Raw genomic sequence first — 21,338 nt, forward strand, 5'->3', positions numbered from 1 at the left:
AACCAGTTTAGTCTTGGCTGCATTGAATGTGACCATCCATTTATGTCCCCATTCCACTACAGATTGGAGGTCATCCTCTAGTGTTTTTGCCATTTCTTTAGATATGTGTTCATTTGTTTTCCTGTCATGCCTGTTATAGAGTGTAGTGTCATCAGCATATATACCCATCTCAGAGGCAGTCTTGTCGGGGAGGTCATTAATAAATATCAGGAACAATAGAGGTCCAAGAATAGACCCCTGAGGTACTCCCGCATTTATATCACACAGTTTAGATGTTCGACCGTCGAGGACAACCTGGATTTTTCTCTTATCTAAGAAGGATTTAATTATGCTAAGTATTCTACCAGTGATACCGTATAATTTAATTTTCCTTAGGAGACCCTTGTGCCATACCCTGTCAAAAGCCTTAGAGATATCTAGAGCTACCACTCTGCCCTCCCCTGCTTTGTTTAAATAATTTTATAAATATTGTTTGTTTTGCACATTCTGTTATCGCAATTACTTTATTCTTGTGAGTGAAGAGCTCTACTCTGGTTAAACCAAATCATAAATACACAAATTATTCAAGGGAGGTAATTACTAGTTGATAATGTTTGAATAAATTACAAGTTTACACTCTCTTTCAAGAATAATGGGAAAAATTATTTAGCGTTCGCATTCATAGAAAATTATGTCAGAATTGGTGTTAAAAAATGAAAAAAAAAAAAAATCCCCAAAACTAGGAAGTTTTAAAAAAAGAAAGGAGGGGAGAAAAGGAAAAACATAAAACAAAAAAAAGAGATTTGATTTGCTTTCTCAATTCTCCTAAACACTTTAAATGAATTTTTTCCGGCAGCTATTATATATATATGTCCAAATATATTCAAAATTCTGCATTTGCAAAAGAATATTGCCTTTCACTCTGAATACTACAGCGAACATTGGATTTTACCTTCAATGTCCAGATCTTCAACTAATCTGGAACCAAAAACCTTCATTCTTTTCTATTCAAGAATTACCATTCTATTTGGATACCAAAAACCCATATATATATATATATATATATATATATATATATATTTTTTTTTTGGTTCAACCCTTATTTTCTTTCTCTGTCTTTTTAAAAAGTTTGTACGTGGGGGGGGGTCATCGGATTTTTATCTGCTTATCAACTGACTCATGAATGCGCATACATGAATCGTTTCCGTGACAGATTCTTTATGTTAAGAATAAGTAGGTTTGAAACATTACAAGATCATATCAAGCTGGCCTAATGGTTATCGTAACTTGACTCACTCTCAGCTCGAGTAATTTATTTTTTACAAGAAGTGAACTAAGAATTAAGAAAAAGCATAATACTCACATACCTCAGTTTCTGTATGAATTAAAATATTATATTTATGCAAATTTTATGACTGAGCAATGCTGGATGGCCTGAAATTCCGGATTCTGATACAATGTTTGATGCCTAGTCTTTATAAATGTCTACATATTTAACTGTAAAGTTGTTATTTTGCCCCAATCACCTTAAAAACGTGTGCATATATTTTCTCAAACGTAAAAACAAACTTTTGGGAGGTGATCTATAAATTTTATTTTGACTGGTAGTTTAAAATCAAATATTAGTTTTATTATTATTACTAACTCTGGAAGATTTTGTTTTAGATAAAATCAAATAGAAAATATAATTAAAGGAATAGTTTTTGGCATTGGAAAATACACATTTTTGTGATACCGATTCAAATACACACAAAAGTTCCGGGTTTTTTTTTTTCTTTCTGATTCCGATTCTGATCAATCGCCCTGACACTAAGATATATGTATTAGTGTTGCCAATATATGTCATAACAGATTATATATATATATATATATATATACTAGCGTTGCCGGGTCAAAACAATGTGTCATATATGACGTAATCTGCAATGACGTCATAACAGATTATATATATATATATTCAAAATAAAATGACAATTAAAATCGTATTATAGTGTTGTGCAAGCAAGGAAAACTTAGATGTACTTCTGGGAAAATTCAAAGTACAATATCAAGGCTAAAAGCTTTTGGAAATGTTCAAGTGAGATTTTCATGTCTCTGCTATGACAAACATGCTTTGAACTTTCTCAGAAATGCATGCAAGTTTCCTTTGCTCCAAAGTTGGCGTTAAACTATGGTTTGATTTATTTATAGCAAATCTATTGCATATTTTTAAACAAGGGTTTGAACATTGAACTTCATTTTACTTTGGAAATTAATTCATGTAAGACTCGATTTGAACTATATAAAAGAACGGTTTTATTTTTTTAAAATTGTTATCACAAACACACACGTAGATATATATATATATATATATATCTCAATAAGAATATGTGCGTGTGAGAGGACAATTCTCAACCTATAAACTCAATGAATTTTTGATCTACAGACTTAAAATTTGGTATATAGAGTATTCAGACATGTGGAAAACTTTTTAATCTATTTTCATCCGGAAAAAAGGCTGCTAAAGGGTCAAAATTGAAGAATTGGTACATGGAGAGGGGAAGGGGTCATCGGATTTTTATTAGTTAACTGTTTCACATGACAGCTTTCTTATGTTAAAAATAAGTAGATTTGAAAACACTTTTTAAAGATCGTGGAAAGCTATGGTTATAGTACTTGATTCGCTGCCTGTAGATTTTGGTTTCGATCTCAGCTCGAGTATTTTTTGTTTTTTACTTACAAGAAGGGAACTGTTAAGAAAAAAAACAATACTCATATGGATATGTCTTAGTTTACTTCAGCTTTTTTTTTTAAACTTTTTTTTTAAAATTAAAAAAAATTTTTTTTAAGGAATTTAGTGTTACATTTAATACCAGGCAGTGCCGGGTAAATCTGCTAGTATTATATTAAAGTCATATTTCTGTTTGTTTACAGAAGGTACACTATTTCACAAATTGATTTTCATACTAAAAAAGGATTTTTATGCACTTTCATTATAACATGATTTTTATTTAAAGGAAATGTACATTCAAGAAGGAAGCTCTTAAAGAAAATCTATTTTAATAATTAGTTCGATGTTATTGTTTGTTGCAATAGAATTATTTTAATTGTTCGATTCAGAAATATTATTTAAAGTTGATTTATTTTATTTATTTTTAAATTAATTTGTATTTAATTTATTTCAATTATAAGTCAACACCAATTGCATTTAAACTGAAAGTAAGTTTATTTAAGCTCTGAGCGTTATTACCCCTTTACGGTAATAGTTATTGCCTGTTTGATTTTCATAGATAGATGCACTTGTTTCATGGTTCCCTAAATCCAGGGAGATCGTTTTATGGTTCCCTAATTTCATGAAAATCATGAAAATTTTATGGTTCCCTAATTTTAGTAAAATCCTAACAAGTTGCAATATTCGGTATATCTTTAAATAGTATGTGACTAAACTCTCCGCCCAGCATTGTTTTGACCTGGCAATGCCGGGTTCCTGGGTTCTAATATATATGTAACAGTGCGTGTATCAGCATGTAGGAAAATATCAGCAGGAGCTGTAAGATAGCTGGTTTGTGATGATATTAGCAGCAGTAGCTGAAAAAAAGTACATATGCAAATTAGGAAGTGTGTGTGCGCAATAAGAAAAAAAAAAAAAAGACCCCATGTGGTCGGGAGAAGAAAAAGTGCGGTGAAAAAAGATGGATAAAAAGTCAGACTAGAAATGGCTTTCTACGGCTGGCGTGTGGTGGAGCAGAAAGGAAAACACATTTCAGGGGAGATGGACATGTGGCTCTGTAGTGGTAGTGATAGAGAAAGAGAGACTCTTTAAACTGGTGTCGAGACAGAGAGAAAGAAAAACGGTAATAAACGACTTGTGTTAAAAATGAAATAAAAGCAGTCGGATTTATTTATTTTTGTTTCCCTTTTCGACGGTGCCCGACAGTGTGGGAGTCTGAGTAGAGATTTGAACTGTAATGAATGCAGTTTGAGTATAATGGCCACGTTATGCACATGGCCTTTTTATTATAGGATGGAATATTTTTAATAAGATTTTGAATAAATTTTTAGTAAAAAAAAAAAAAAAAAAATAGAGGAGGGTCTGTAAGTCAATAATTTCATGTCGGACGTGATTCTTATAAAAATCAACATGAACCAAAAAAGCACTGAAACGTACATCCTTTATAAATTCATGATTATAAAGAAGCATTATTGATAGACCTGCTATCGATTGACCATTTGCAAATGATGTCCACCTTTGCCTGAACATCTAATAATGCCTGCTTAGCTTTGGGATTGCCTTTCAGCATAAAAGTCATGAATGTTTTATAAAATTACGGAAAATAATTGATCTTCCATGTTCTGTGATTTCATTATTGATTGGCAACCTTTATCTGCTAAGTGAATAGTTGGCAACCGTTGAAAATCACATATTGACATTGACGCATTGATTATTCATGTGACGCGTATCCCGTTGGGCAACAGCGACCACCAGTATTAGTTTCACTTTTATCCATTTGAAATTTTATAAACTTGTAAGAAATTGCTTTTGCCTAACTAAATATATCATGTCTCTTTACTTCTATATATTGCACAAACAACCTACCAAAATGAAGTGGCTAGAAATGTATTATAGTGGAATTTAATTTTATAATTAAATTGATGTGAGCAGACACTGACTTCTCTGCTTGTATAACATAGTGCATATGAGTGCATGGGAAAATTTCAGCAGCAGTGAAGGGTAGCTGGCTTGCGAAGAGATTAGCAGCAGCAGCAGTAGCTGTAAAAAACGCATATGCAAATTAGGAAGTGCGCGCAAGTTAAAAAAGGAAAAAATATGCAGCACGTGGTTGGAGAAGCAAAGTGTGGGTAAAAAAAAATGGATGTGTAAAGTTGAAGATGAGAATGGGCCGGCTGTAGCTAGCATGTGGTCATAGGAAGGAGAAACAAATCAATCTAGATGGACATGTGGCAGTGCGAGACGTTTTAAGTGGTGTCAATTCTGGAGAGTAACAGTAATAAATGCTCTTGTTAATAAAGGAAAAGATGCCACTTCGAATTTATTTATTTTTGTTTGTTTGTTCCTTTTTGATGGTGACAGACGGCATGGGGGTCCAAGAAAAGTTTGAATTGTAACGAACACGGTTTGAGCGTAATGGCAATGTTACACTTGTCACAGTGTATGTCAGATGAAGGTTACAAGTTTTTAAATACTATAATGGAACGTGCTCTGACGAACTTATAGCACTTGTGCTCCTTCAATGTAAATTCCTTGAAAAACCTTATGAGCAGCAAAATCCCACACCTTCACTGTAAAGGTCCGTAAATACTTGAGCTTTCTACTCTGAAAGTTTCTTCCCTTGAACTTGATTCTGAAATTCCTTCCCTCTATTCCCGACTGTACTAAGATGTAGAAGTTTAAATTTAATGGGAACAGACATTTCGCAGCTCAACTCCCCACATAGTCACTCTTTATTAGTCACTTTAAGTAAAGATTACGCCTACAGGTGTAACAGAGCGTATATGAGCATGTATGAAAGTATTAACAGCAGTCGAAGAATGGATAGCAAGCAATTGTATTAGCAGTAGGAGCAGCGTTTGAACGTGTATGCAAATTGGCAAGTGTGCTCAGGCTTGCATTTGAAAAAAAAGAAAAAAGGGCTTACATGGTTGAAAAGAAACAGTCAATGCTGAAGGAGATGGACGTGTAAAGTGAAGGCGAGAATTGGCTAGCTGTGGCTAGCATGCGGGGAAGAAGAAAGAATGTGGTCGAAAAAGATGGATGTATAAGAAATGGCTATCTACGGCCATAAGTAAGAGACTTTTAAGCTGGTGTTGAGACAGAAAGAAAAACGGTAATAAACGATTTGTGTTAAAAAAGAAAGAAAAGCAGAGTCGGATTTATTTATTTTTGTTGTTTGTTCCTTTTCGATGGTGCCAGACGGTGTGGGGGTCCGAGAGAGGTTTGAACTGTAGCAAACACAGTCTGAGCATAACAAATATGTTACACAGTAGCCCGTTAGCTAGGGTGAATATGAGTAAAAAAAAAAATTACAATTGAATCAAAATATAAAATGACTCGCATCAAATTAATGTTGAATCGAAGAAGGATTCTCAGGCTTGTTTTCTTTGCTTGGTCGCACTATCGGACTATGATGGTGTGGGTTTTGTTTTGAATTTACAATCTAGAAGACAAATGGTCTAAAAAGTCTGCGATGACTCTCTTCACTTCCATGATAAAATATATCGAAATAGAAACAAATATTTGTTATGTGAACAATCACTGAATTAAAACCAATGCAGCATTCGCTCTAGGCAGGTTAAACTGGTTTCGTCTGAGGAAGGCAGTTTCATGCGAATATCAAATTCACAAATGGTCCTCAATTGCATATATATCCCTGTCAGGGGAGATGATGACGTTAGGTTTTTGCTGTTTTTGCAGGGAGATGCTGAAGTCCTACTATATATAGTACTTAATATACTCAAATAGTCACCTATCTTGTACTCACCAAACTTTATGTTGCTTAACTTCAGTGTTCTACTGAGAACTGATGTATCAATATGATTATGCCATATATCATTGAATTTGAAAACTAGAATGAGTTAGAAAGGGTGTCAGTCGCTGGATTGAACTTATTCCCCCCCTATTATTTGCATATATTTATGTAGTGAAAATTGTTTGAATTAAATTAATTCATTAGTTAGTTAGTTAGTAGATGAAATTAATAATTTTATAATTTACATAAAAATTAATAATTTTATTATATCATAATTAGGATCATTTAATTCTTTCTAACTCAACAATAAACAACAACATATGCAAATAATAAATAAAATATTTATCAATATTCAAATTTTATTTTTAGCTGCAATATTTTAAGTCTAAAAAATTCTTATTTTTTATTTTACTAGAATATCTTGTTCTTTACGTTTCCAGGTTGAATTTCTTGTCCTTTACTTTTCCAGGTTTAATAAAATCTTAAGAATATTACTTTTCATGCGCGCATTTTTCCATATAATCCATGATTTTTCCAGGCATTGCTATTGTATTAATATATAAATTCATAATATTTATTAATGATTGTCAAAAAAAAATTAGCTCTCAAACACGCATTTATGCAATATTTATCATTCAATCACAGTAGTTCCAAGCCAGGTTCTCTACCGAGACTGCGGTTCATGAATTCGTGATCTGTATAGAGCGTAAACTAACAAAAAAGAAGATGGCACTCGGTGTCTTTTTAGATATCGTTGGAGCTTTTGACAACATACCCTTCAGTAGTATGTTCAAGTCGCTACGAGAACTCAATGTGCCACCAGTACTCATCCGATGGATTGAGTATATGGTGAGGCACAGAACAGTTCAAGTAAAACTACTGAGGGCAACTGTTAAAAGGGAAGTAGTTAAATGAAACCCCCAAAGTGGGGTTTTATCACCTTTACTATGGAACTGTATGCTGAATCCTCTTTTAAAGGAGTTTTAAAATAGGAATATTTATGCCCAGGCTGCTGCTGATGACATCGCAGTGCTGGTTGCGGGTTCAAAAGCATCATTGGTCAGACGCATTGCCAAAATGGGACTACATTTTTCATCAAATGTGATAACGAAAAATTTGAGTTCATTCAAAGAATATGTATATCATAGAATTCACTAATATTTTTAATCGATAAATTCACCATTTTTTGCTATAAAATCATAAGGAGAGTTAAAAAAAAATTAGCTATTAAAAAAAAAGTTCGGTCTTTTAATTATAAAAAAAAACGATACACGGGATTGAACCTAAAATCTTTCCACCAACCCCCGGTACTCTAACCGTTACGCTAACATGTCATATTGGCAAAATCGCAGTAAAAAATATTTATATACAAAAAAAGTTATGCAAAATAAAAAAAAAGCGTTAGTCACTTATGTACTTACTCTCCTGTTTGTGAACCTACATATTTTGTTGTGACTTTTTTTCTACTGAACCAATTTTCGAAATTTTTTTTTCAAAATGTAGCTAATGAGGTGTTCTATCCAACTATATAACCTGTTGAAATTTGGTTGCGAACGGAATTAGTGGTGGGAGTTTGAATGTGTCTCGATTCATTCAATTTCGGACTTAAGCATATATTCAACCACTACCGTGGTTGAATGATTCATGCAGATTATGTATTTATTATAGAGACAATTCTCTATCAACTATTATATTAAGTTCGAGATGCGTGACTTTTTCTGTGAATTATAATTTACAACTAATTAGAAGAATTTAATCATAACTCAATCCCAGAACAAAGTAATATTTTAGCATGTTTTTTATGTCATTAAAGTATGTAGAAAAAAAAAACTTAGGGAGATAGTGTTAGTATAACAATAAATATGTGAAGTAAAATATTATTTCCACAATGCCACAGCTCGCACAAACCATGAACGTTGCAGACTGGAAGTCACAGATTCTAGTTTCATCCTTTTTGGGTTATTAGTAGAACATATCAAAACTTGGGATTCAAAACCTGAGTTTATTGCATGTGAGGTAAATTCTCTGCCATTTAAGCTACTATATCACATAGAAGAAAGTCTATTGACTAACACAGATTAAGTAAACCATGGAAAAGTCCAACTGTGGAATCTCAACAAGGGTTGTAGTCATTCAACTACTAAGAATCCATGCCGATGTCTCACATGTAAGATTTTACACTTTCTAAGATGTTTTTCAAACACTTGCGTATGAGGCAAACACTCTGTCACATAGAAGAAAGTTTATTTGTAACATTACCGTTACAAACAAACAAAAGAAATATATAAAAATCTGGGTCAGCATTTTTTCGGTTGTAACAAAAATTTTTATTGCCGTTTCTCTCTCATCATAGCCCCATTTAAGTCTCTCACCATCCTCTGACCGCATGCCGGCCACAGCCAGCCTATTAATTATCGTCCGTATTTTACATGTCTGTTTTCTTTGATGCCGACTTTGTTTTCTCTGCTGAGCACATGGTGTCCTTTTTCTCTTTTTCTTATGCCAAATCGCACACACTTAATTTGCATATGCACTATTTTTAGCTGCTGCTGCTAATCTCTTCACAAGCCAGCTATCCTTCACTTCTGCTGATATTTTCCCATACACTCATAGGCACTATCTTACAACCCTGACCCTAACCAACACAGATGAAGTAAACCATGGCAAAGTCGAACTGTAGAATATACTTCTCATTTAACTACTAAGAATCCATGCCGATGTCTAGCATCTAGAATTTTACACTTTCTGAGATGTCTTCCAAAAGTTAACCCAACAAGCAAATTAATATTAGATTTTTTTTTTAAATGTAAGATGATATATTATATAAACCATTATAGCATTATTTATATAATGTTTTCACTTGTTTTAATACATTTTCAGAACTGTAAAATCCAGATGAGAAAAAATGTTTGCACATTGGACATGACATTACATTTTCTAAAATATATACAAAACTGCAACTGAAAATTAAACATGCAAAATTAAGATATGCGAAACTAGTTGAGTATTTTAATGAAAGTAAGCACTTTTAAAGTAACAATAAACATAATGGTTGCTCCCATCCCCCACCCAGTAGCCCGTGGGCCTTTATAAGCAGATATATATGAAAAAAGAAATTGCTCTAATATGAATAGACAAACCAGTTTTCTTTGATGTGACTCCAGTTTATGTGCAACTATAAATTATTACATTTTTTATTTAGTTGATTCTTGTTTTTCAGATTATCTTGAAGAAGAGAACTTAGCGAACGTATCGCAAAAAGTAAAATTGATTGTTTCAAAACTTGTGGAAGATCAACTTGGAGAATCTGTCGATTTGGTAAGTTTGAATCTTTGTTGCTGTTATGAAAACATATTTTCATATTAATTCAGACGAAATAAAAGATTTACAAAAAAAAAAAAAAAAAAAAAAAACTCTTCATCCAAAAAAGTGTCTTACTAGCACAACCTCTTAATAGTTCAGACGTGGCTGAAATGATTGCTTTTAAGCTGCATTTTCATGCACTAATAGATCTTGTCTGTTAAAATTACTTTCTGATCATAGAGTAGAAAGATTTTGTGTTTACTTTCAACTGCCTCGTAATTCTCACTTCCTTTGTGCTTTTAGTCCTCACATTCTATGAGCAATATTTTTGAAAGAAGAGGAAAAATTGTTTTCTAAAATAGAAAAAAATTAATTTTTTTTTTACTTTGAAATAGTATTTTTTTGTTAGCTCCTTACATCAAGTAGCTTCATGCCTTGTCCAGAACAATTTCCATAAATAAAAAAAAAACAATTTTTTTTTTTAAATCAGCTGTCATGGTTAAAGACCCAAACAAAATATTGCATTTACAGTCACTACAAATAACATAACTTTACAATTCATTCACGCAATTTTATTTCCTTTCTCAAACAACATTGTTGTAAAACATTACATTTCCTGCATCTTTTCATATATTTACATGTCTGTTACATAGTTTTTATTATGAACAGACAGTAAATCAATGTTAACAGAAATAGTCAACATATAATCTTTATCTTTCTTTCTGTTGTATGTAGTTGTCCTCAATACAACAAAGAAAAAATGGTTGCCATATGCTAAGAGAATGAAATGTCCCAACATATTTCATTAAATATAAAATGAATCTCAAATATTCATACGTTTAAACTGCTGTACTTGTACTTTTCATTTAAAAACCTTAGAGACCCCCCCCCACCAAAAAAAATGTTAGTTTTGTAAAATCAGTAAAGTTAAGTAGGTAACCAAGTTGCATAATGTCCAAATTTTCTGAAATTTTACATTTTCTGTTTTTATCTTGTTTTTACCTGCAGTTTCTCTAAAATTCTGCATTTTCTTCACTTAATGTTTGTGATAACACTTATTATCCCATTTTATGTTTTGACTGTTTATGCATTTTAAACATTTTGATCAGTGATTTAAATAAAGTGTATTTACATTGGTTCAATTGGTTATTTGATATATGAACAATTAAAAATTAAGTACATTTATCTCTTAAGGTTGTCGTCACACCAACTATGGATAAGTTCAAGACTAAGTTGGACAGGTGCTGGTCAACTCTATTTCTAACTGCCTAAATTCACAGCACCCCTCCTTCCCTCTTTGTTTGCTTTCCTTCTTTCTTTATTTATTTTCTTTCACTCCCTTTCTCTTTCTCTTTGGGAGTCCTTAATGGCAATGAAACATGTAATGTTTTAACCAATGCAGAATAAATTGAATTAGTTCAATTATTTATTTGGTTAGATTCAGCATATGAACAAAATAATTACAACTTATGTAGAAGTGAATATAAGTGTATCGTCTATTTCCTGTAGAATTTTTAAAGATGTGAATCTTCGGATTGGTACCGATTTGATATTTCGGCTCTGAATTTTTAAGCTACACTACAGAAGTTTGTTGAATAGTTGATTCATCTTCAAAAAAAAAACTTGTTTGTCACATGGAGTTGTTTTCTCTCTTAAAAAACTATCAAATTTAATGCATTTTTTCACAAGAATTAAATTATGAATTAGCAAATAAAAATGTAATGAATTTATAAAAGGGAGATAATGTTTTGTTTTTTTAATATGATAATCTTACGTTTTTGAATTTTTTAGATGAGGATTGATTATTCGTATTATTTGGACTACTGTTCTCATCTTGAGTGTAATTTGCACAAAGTTTTGCTCTATATATTCAAGGACATTCGATTGTAAAAGTTGCTTTCCTGAAGATTGAAGGTTCAATCCTTAGCGCAGAATACAGTTGCAAATTATTTAGGATGTCTAATCAGTAATGGCTGATGGAATCACAGGATTCTACCCCCCCCCCTTGGATTAAGTAAAGGGCTCTGTTAAAAATTCCATGCAGATTCGAGAATTCAACAAGATATATTTGGAGAAGGTCAGAAATTACATCAACCAAAACGTTGTGCAACAGTGCAACACTAAAGATGAGAACAGTAGTTTAAAGAATCCAACTAACATGAAGTCAATCTTCCATTCCATACAGCTAGTAATCCAAGAAGTACAAAGATCATAGTTTCAATGGATGTAAAATGAACAAAAAAAATGGATCGCTTACAGTGTTGTATATTAGGGAAAGGTGCTTTGAATGGTTCAAGCACAGTTGTAGGAGGTGGTTCTGTCTGAAAAACCATTAAAATTCATTACAATTTATAAACAAGACACTTTTAAAAGAATATGTTTACTCTTTCTGTTTATTTTGAAGCATGTACTCTTCTGCCTGTTTCTCTCCAGTAAGATTATGTTGTTGTAGAACGGCTTTTTTTTTTTTTTTTTTTAAAGGCGGCGCTAATCATTAGTTGGAACTTGTTAGCAATAAAGGAATGACAGAAATAAACGCTTGTTAATGAAACGCTCCAACTGTTAACTTAATCAAACAACTCTGACTCAATATAACCTTTTCCCAAAAGCAAACATGGTGGCTTAAGACATCTCCCTTTTGTGTTTGTTGATTTCAATTTTTTTTTTTTTTATTCTGGATATGGGTGCCTAAAAAATAGTGATATTTACATCTAGAAACAAAAATAGGTTAAAGGTTCCTAAATTTGTATTAGAGACTTCTTCCGAGTCCTGGCTGGTGGAATGAAAGCATGCTCCTCTCATTAGTTGAATGATAGTCTATTTGAGATTTTGTGAAGATTCACGAATTCAACAAGATACACCTGAAGAAGGTCGGAGGTTACTATAGTGTGATATGTATTGATGTGCATATCAATGAGGCTCCGCCCCCGCCAAAAAAAAAAAAAAAAGGCTATATAAAAAGACTAACGTCAAGAGGGCAGGGAAATCAAATTCTTGGAACTGAATTGAACAGGTCGGAATTTAGAGTGATTCAAGATACATCTGAAGAAGGTCGGATATTACATCGACTAAAGCGTTGTGCAAATAACACTAAAGATGATAACAGTAGTGTGAAGAATCCAAATAATGCAAACAACTCTGATACAATTTCAAACAGGCACCTTATACTTTTATTTGGTTTTTAGTGACTTGTTTGTGGCATGGTGGATGTGTAGAAGCAAAGTGTAATTACATTTAAAAACATCTTCCAACTTCTAATAACATCATGTGACTCACAGATTTTCTTTCTGCTTTCACACGTTTGTTAAACCCCTTTTGACCATGACAGACAGCCGCCTTCTACAAATGGTTCAATGGTTCAAATTCCCTCCTCCCTTACAGATGTCAGATGCTTGCTTAGACTCTGTTGTAATGAATGCCTCTCTCCTTGATGAAGCATCATGTTTCGACAAACTTCTGGGATTGACCTTTACCCCTAACCTGAAATGGAAGACCTACATAAGATCCATTGCCAAAATGGTTGGATCATTCTATCGCTCCAGAAAGCATCCCACTCCCAATGCAATCCTCTATCTGTATCTTGCATGTTTAATTTTCAGTTGCAGTTTTATATATATTTTAGAAAATGTAATGTCATGTCCAATGTGCAAACATTTTTTCTCATCTGGATTTTACATTTCTGAAAATGTATTAAAACAAGTGAAAACATTATATAAATAATGCTATAATGGCCTAAGATGAAATACTGTTGCCACATCTGGCCCAGAACCCGAAAAATCATTGTCTGCTTTGACAAAGTACAAAACTGTCTTCGAAATTTAGTAGGCAATGACTTTTTCGCCCCCCCCTTCTTTACAGAAAAGACATTGCGAGTCTGTCTCTGCTCTATTGATACTTTTATGGTTGGTGTTCGACTGAGCTTCAATCTATAATCCCTCTCTGTAACACATTCGCAGCAAATACTTGCCTAACTGAAACAACTGCCAACAACTTTCCACACTACTTATTTGTGCCTAAAACTAAACGAAAATTCCATGAACAGTTTCTTTCCTAGAGTTGTCCGTATGTGAAACTCAATACCATTTCTCTGCTTCCCAGTTGACTATAACATAGTAGTCTTCAAGTCTAATATGAATAAATTCTTATTGAGTCGTTCAGTTAGATAATCTAGTCCTACTCAAGTTCCATCATGTTTGATCTTGTTTCATCATCCACCTAATGCTTAACCCTTTCCTCGAGTGTCCTCCGGACCTTGATAAGTGGTAACCTTCCAAGTAAAAAAAGAAAGTATCAATGAAAGTTAATGTTTTAGGTAAATTACTTTTTCTTTCAAGATGCGACAACTTGATTATTTGGCATAGTTTATGGTCTTTTATCTTGTGTCATAATATGAATATTTTAGTGCTTACAAAGTCATTAAAGTAACTATTGATTTTTTTTAGGTAGTGATATGACTTTATAACTAAGACATGTTGAATTTATATATTTGTGCGAGACAGCATTGTGAAAGCCTCTTCAGATATTTTTGTGTTCACTTGCTTAAAATCTTACCCCAGAATTAGTAGACTGTCTTTCAACAACAACAAAAGTGAAAATAAAATGAATAGGACCGAAGAAAACGTTACTGGAATTTTGACAGAATTTTATTTAAAAAAAAAAAAAATTGTTTTTATAAAGAATACAAATTTTCAAATTTAATTTATTGAATAATTATTTTATGAAATATTTTATTGATTTGAATATTACATGAAAGTTGTATATATGGAAGAATGGATGAGTATTGGAACAGATTAGTATAAATAAGAACACAAATGCATATATAAAGCAGAACAGATATTTCAATTGATTTGAATGAATTTAATCGTTGTAGTTATAGTAGAACCCTTGGATACGGTGGCCCGAGGATACGTTTTTTTTTGTTTTGTTTTTTTAGGTTATGATGTGGAATACAATGTTTTTCCAGTTTTGTTATTTGCCCCGCCTTATACCTTATATTGTTATTTATGTTATTTGATTATATACATGTGTATTATATACTATACTGTATTTTGTTACTAATTTTTAATGCCGTATCCCGGGGTTCTAATGTTATTTCATTTCATGTTTAAACTCAGGTTAATAAATAAGAGTAATTTAAAAAGTTAATAAAAGTAAAAATGTATGTGAAAAGCATATCATGGTTATGGTGAGGAATTAAACTTCTAGTGCCGGAAGTTGTTAAAAAAAAAATCGTATGGAGAAATTAACATGCATATTTTTAAGGACTTGCATTTTCATCCATAGGAGCAGAGTTTGCATTATCTGTTTTTTAAAGCTAAAAAGCATCTGGACAAAAAATGTAATTGAAGAAAGAAAAAAAATATACAATGAATATGCCTCATTGAATTTTTTTTTTTTTTACTAAGTAGGTCACCATTTATCAAGGCATAGAGGCCACTCTAGGATAAGGGTTAGGTGTCAAGTAGATGGAAGGTCTTGTGTTGAGCTAGATTATCTAAGAAGATGGCTCAACAGGAATTTATTCACATTAAATTTAAGACAGTCAGGTTATAGTTAGACAGAAAGAAGACCTGCAGTATTGCGTTCCACAGATGGGCATTTCCAGGAAAGAAACTTTGCTCAAGCAATTTTCGTTTAGTTTTAGGGTCAGATAGTGAGGGTAGTAGTTGGCGATTGTTATAGCTAGGCAAATATTTATTGTAAACGTTTTAAAAAAAGGACCATAGGTGGGAGCTTAGTCAAGCACCTTCCATAAAAATAATGATAGAGTAGAGATAGACTTACTGTGAGAAAGAGAAATTCCGGAGATGGTTTTGTATCTTGTCAAGGCAGGAAAGGATGCTCTTAGGAGTTCCACCCCAGATGTGCCAACAGTTCTCCATCTTAGGCCGTGTTTGACTCTTGTACAGGTAGAATATTGTATTAGGCGTAAGGTACTTCATGGAATAGTAAAGCGATCTCATAACTTTTAATATGGTTTTGGCAACGGTTCTAATGTAGATCTTCCATTTCAGGTTCTTCCAAGTATGAAATGCAACATTTGAAAGTAATTTCTTGGAGTGTACATCACTTAATGTGGGTATGCCCCAGAGGTCGATTTTTGAACGTTTATTATTCCTGATATTCATAAACGACCTCCCTGATGAAATCGTGTCAGAGATTGGTATATTTGTTGATGATACCCTGCTCTATTCTAGATATAATCGCAAAACGAATGTTTACATATCCAACACAATGTATCAATCTCTAGAAAGGGACCTCCAGCCTTTGGTGCAATGGTGACATAAATGAATGGTGACATTTAATGCTACTAAGATAAAACTCCTTTCCTTCAACAAATTGAGAAACTGTTTTTAACCATCGAGTGAAAGTCAGTCCTAGACGTTTGTTGAAGCCGGGTGCTTCTTTAAAACGAGAGCTATTCATAACAATTGGGGCCAAATATGGATTAGTATTGATGGTGAAAAGATAGAAACTACAAATATAAGACCTTGTTATATTAACAGTAGTGGTCATTGGCTCTATTATCTTAGGCTTGGGAAACCATGTCTGGTTTCACGACTTTTTTGAGTTTGCTAGGTCCAGCAACAATATTCTGAAATTGTTTTGTCCTGCAAATTTTTAAATTGGAAAATTGCAAACAGGAAAATAATTAAAAGTTGAAGCAAATGAAAGTGATCTTATGGGAAAGACTTTTGATTGGACATAAACAAATCTCAAGCAATGACAGAATTCTTAGAAAACGATTACCAGACCGAAGTAGAATGGGGTCGTAAATGGATGGTAACATTTAATGCTATTCAGACTAAACTGCTTTCCTTTTACAATAACAAGAATCTCTGATAGCCATGGCTAATAGCACTCTACCTTAGAATTCTATATCTATAAAGCCACTATTAGTCCGTGCATGGATTATTGTCACATCTTGGCTGAAGTGTCGTGTTAACCACTAGTCTCTTTCTATTAGACAGGGTCCAAAAAGTGTCTCTAATCCAATAGGACCCGTACTGTTAACTAAGCTCCAACCCCTATTCCATCACCACAATGTTGCATCCCTGTGCTTGTTTCACAAATGTTTTAATGGAATATGCTCTGATGAACTCCTAGCACTGGGGCTCTTTCAACATAAATAGCCCGATCAACTTGACAATCAGCAAAATTCCATCCCTTCACTGTAAAGATTTCCAGATGCTAAAAAACTTTCTACTCTAATAGTCTCTTACTTTGGAATTCCCTTCTAGTTTTCTTCTTTCCTGACTGTACAAACATACAGAAATTTAAATGTGATTTGAACAGACATCTGAGCTCCCTACTATAGGAATGGCCCCCTAATTTGCGGTAGCCTCTTACATTTCAATGGCAGTGTTCCTTATTTGGGATTAATATAGGTGTTTTAGTATTATTTTTATTTTTTTAAGTAAAAGATGCAATTCTTATAACTGACAAAAACCAGTTTTATATATATACTTTTTTTTTACTTGTGTTCACCCTAAATAAGGCTTATCACCATTTGGATGTATTGCTGATGCAATTCTCTATCCATATAAAAGCCAAGTACGTCCAAGGATGGAGTACTGCTGCCACATCTGGGCAGGAGCTGATAAAAATAGCCTATCCTGCCTTGACAGAGTAAAAAATAGACTTTGTAGCCTTGTGTGGGATGCCTTTTTCTCTTTCCTGCAACCCCTCTCCCACAGAAGAGACGTTGCGAGCCTGTCATTGTTTTATCGTTATTTCCATGGGAAGCGCTTGTCTAAGCTCCAATCTCTGGTCCCCTCCCTCCCTCGCCAATCTTTCACGAAAAACACCCGTCTAGCTGAAACCACTGTCAGTAATTTTCCCCACTCTTTATCTAAATAAAAACGTAGATTCCATGAACAAAGCTTTTTCTTAGAAGTGCACGCCTGTGGAACTCTCTTTTGTTTGCCTGTTTCCCACCTGACTACAACTTGGATGTCTTCAAGTCCAACATAAACAAGTTCCTGATAAACCGCCCCCTTAAGTAAGACACGTTATCAGATCTCTATTACTAACCATTACTACGATATTGTCCAATTGATTACTGTACACGCAAAAACCCTAATCCCCGAGTGGCTTCCGGGCCTTGATAAGTGGTGACTTCCATGTAAAAAAAAAGAAAAAAAAAGGTGGGGAGGGTTACTATTTGGGATCATGCATAGGAAAGATTAAGAAGATGTTGGTTTACGTTACATTTGAACTTCTGCATGTCAGTACAGTCAGGAAAGCAGGTAGCAGAAAGGGAATTCCAAAGTCTAGCTGTTTGAGGAAAGAAGCTATTAGAGTAGAAAGCTTTCCAGCATTTAGGGACCTCGACAGTGAAGGAGTGTAATTTTTTGTGAAGCGGATTTGTCAGGAATATGTAGGTCCAGGGGCACAAGTGCAATGAGTTCGTCAGTAAAACAGTTGGAGCCTAGTTGACAAAGTGGGACATATTAGATTGGAGACTCGTTTTTGGACTCTATCCAAAAGGGAGAGATTAGTATTAGATGCACCAGCCCAGATGTGGTAACAACACTCCGTGCATGGGTGAATTGTTTCTTTAATAGAATTACTGTTTTAATCCTTCATCATTCTATTCAACAGCATTTAAAAAGAAATTAACTCCATTCTTTTTTAAGCATTATTCAAGTACAAAAGAGATTCCGAAAAGAATATTGTAAATACAAAGTAACCCTAAAATTTCTCATTTAAAAGTAAAAGGCAATGAATTATTGAATTGGTTATAAAAAGATTTTAATCTCTCCATCAACAAGCAATAAATTAACTATACTTGGACAAGAGAGTGTATAATTACGTCATAATGAAGTTTGAAGTTCGTTATGTCGCCTAAGCACGTTCCAGTCGACTTGTAAAGAAAGACATTTATGAGAGAATATAATTTAAACCGTGCAAGAATATACACACCCATATGAGCAAGATATGATTTATAATCTTTATAAATTTATTTCAGCTTACAAGATATTTATAATTTTATTTTAATCAATAATTCAAGCTGTTTAGACCGAGCCTGGTCTCATCTAAAGATCAATTGTATGCATTTCAAACAAACAAGAAATTCTGTGAACAAAAGAAGAAAATCATTCCAGTTGTAATCATTTATTAATGTTCACACGAGGTGCCTTTTAATAAGTTTCCAGACATTTTTCATATGAGCACTTTTATTGATAGTACAGACATGAAACTCTAGTCCTCTTTGAAGTAATCTCCTCTGGCTGCAATACACTTGTACTATTCCAACAACTTCTAGAAGTCCCCATGAAAGTCCTCTTGCGTGAGCATGTCAATGCCCCTTGTCACAGCCTCTTTCATCATCTCAATTGTCTCATAACGACAGCTTCTAAAGTTTTCCTTGAACTTAGGGAATAACCAAAAGTCACAGGAAGCAAGGTCTGAATTATATAGGAAGGCTGAGAAACTCTCTTAATACCCATCTTGGTTAAATAGTCTGTGACTAGGATGGAGCCATTGACTGTACCTTTGGGACAAATTTTGAACAAATCTTCCTCATCTTCAGTTCCTTTTTTTTTTTTTTTTTTTTTTTTACAAGAAGGTCACCACTTATCAAGGCCCGTAAGCCACTCAGAGATAAGGGTTATTGCGTGTACAGTACGTTAATGTTGAGATTTGATAAAGTGTCTTAAGGGGGCTGTTCATCAGGGAGTTGTTTATGCTGGACTTGAAGACATCTAAGTTGTAGTCAGGTGGGAAACAGGCAGACGGAACAGAGTTCCACAGGTGTGCACTTCTTTGTTCATGAAATCTACATTTTAGTTTTGGCACAGATAAAGAGTGGGGGAAATTTTTGACAGTGGTTTCAGCTAGATGGGTGTTTTTCGTGAAAGATCGGCGAGGGGGGACCAGGGATTTGAGCTCAGACAAGCACCTGCCATGGGAGTAACGATAAAACAAAGACAGGCTCGCAACATCTCTCCTGTGAGAGAGAGAGGTTGCAGGAAAGAGAAAAGGGCATCTCCCACTAAGCCACAAAGCCTATTTTGTGCTCTGTCAAGGCAGGATAGTGTTTTTAGCAGCTCCTGCCCAGATGTGGCAACAGTACTCAATCCTTGGACGTACTTGGTTTTTATATAAATAGAGAATTGCATCAGCAGTGAGATATCTTCTGGAGCGGTAGAAGGAACCTACCATTTTTCCAGTTACCTTGGCAATAAACTTGATGTACGTGTTCCATTTCAGGTCAGGAGTAAACGTCAAGCCAAGAGGCTTATCAAAGCATGGAGCTTCCCCTAGTCGAGACCTATCCATTTCAATTGATGCCAGAAGGGGATCAGAGCGTTGATGATGTAAAGACAGGAGCTTGGTTTTAGATGCATTAATAGTAACCAGCCACCTCTTCCCCCACTGTACCACGTGCTCAAGATCCGAGTGGAGAGAATCAGAGAGAACATTGATGGTCATATCATCCGCATAGATGTCAACGAATGATTTTATTATGTGTTTTGGGAGTTCATTGATGTAGATCAGGAAGAGAGTTGGGCCCAGGATGGACCTCTGAGGGACTCCAGCATTAATACTGTGGGCCTCTGATTTTTGTCCATCAACCACTACTCTTATGAGCCTATCAGAGAGAAATGATTTAATTATCGAGAACATGTTTCCAGTTATACCGTAGCTGGAATCTTGTGAAGTAGGCCCTTATGCCATACTTTATCGAAGGCTTTTGATATGCCAAGAGGAAGCCTTTGTCAAGAGATTCACTAATCTTATGAGAGATAACCGTTAGCACGTCTGCTGTAGATTTAGCAAAACGGAAACCATATTGTATGTCACTAAGAAGGTTATTTCTGCTAAGGTGGTTGACTACTTCTCTATTTTATATGGATACCAGCAACTTACTCGTGTCACACAGGAGACTTATTGGTCTGTACTGAGAGGGAGATGACTTATCACCTGAATTTTTAAATACAGGGCATACTGATGAAGTTTTCCAGGGTGTAGGGAAGCACTTCTCTTTAAGGCAATGCTTAAACAGTTTTGTAAGTATGGGGGCAAGTTCTAGTTGAAGCGTTTTCAGCGCTTTAATTGGAGTGCTGTCAGGGCTAGTTGCTTTACTGGAATTAAGGTTCTTGATTAGTTTAGCCACCTCATGCACTGATATTTATATATTGCATGGCGTGTTGTCTGTTATAGGAGGAAATACGGGGAGTTGATGGCCTTCATTGCATAGGGTAGAATTACGTTGGTAGCTATGGAAAAAGTAATTTCTGTGCGCGATGGCAGCAGCACATTCTGGGGAGATCCATGGCTGGCTGTTAGGTTTTTGTTAAAATTTTTTGGATGGTATGAATCGGTCTATACCTACAATTAACCATTCGGTCAGGTCTGATTCTATGGAGGACACATCCTTTTTAAACATGGAATGTAGGGGTAGATCAGATATAAATGTACGGAAGCTATCCCAGTCAGCCATAGAGTATTGATATACAGTACGGTGGAGAGGTACGTCTGAAGACTTAATGCATTTCGTTTTTATCTGAACTGATACAACTGAGTGGTTGGAAGATCCCAGAGGAAACAGAACGGAACATGAACATAGCTCAGGGGAAGTTG

General features: G+C 34.2%; 1 protein-coding gene across 12 annotated transcripts in view; it reads left to right on the forward strand.

Annotated features, from left to right (window-relative positions):
* LOC145292174 (uncharacterized) overlaps positions 1 to 21,338 on the forward strand; it is an 806,320-nt gene that overhangs the window by 599,043 nt on the left and 185,939 nt on the right. For all 12 annotated transcript variants that reach the window (XM_080138436.1, XM_080138439.1, XM_080138442.1 and 9 more), the window contains one exon: positions 9,667 to 9,764. In XM_080138436.1, coding sequence (XP_079994562.1) covers positions 9,667 to 9,764 — 98 coding nt within the window. The remainder of the gene's footprint in view (positions 1 to 9,666; positions 9,765 to 21,338) is intronic.

The sequence above is a fragment of the Euprymna scolopes genome, chromosome 13 (genome assembly GCF_053919585.1).
Source record: "Euprymna scolopes isolate OS-2025 chromosome 13, ASM5391958v1, whole genome shotgun sequence".
In the NCBI taxonomy this organism is placed as follows: Eukaryota; Metazoa; Mollusca; class Cephalopoda; order Sepiida; family Sepiolidae; genus Euprymna; species Euprymna scolopes.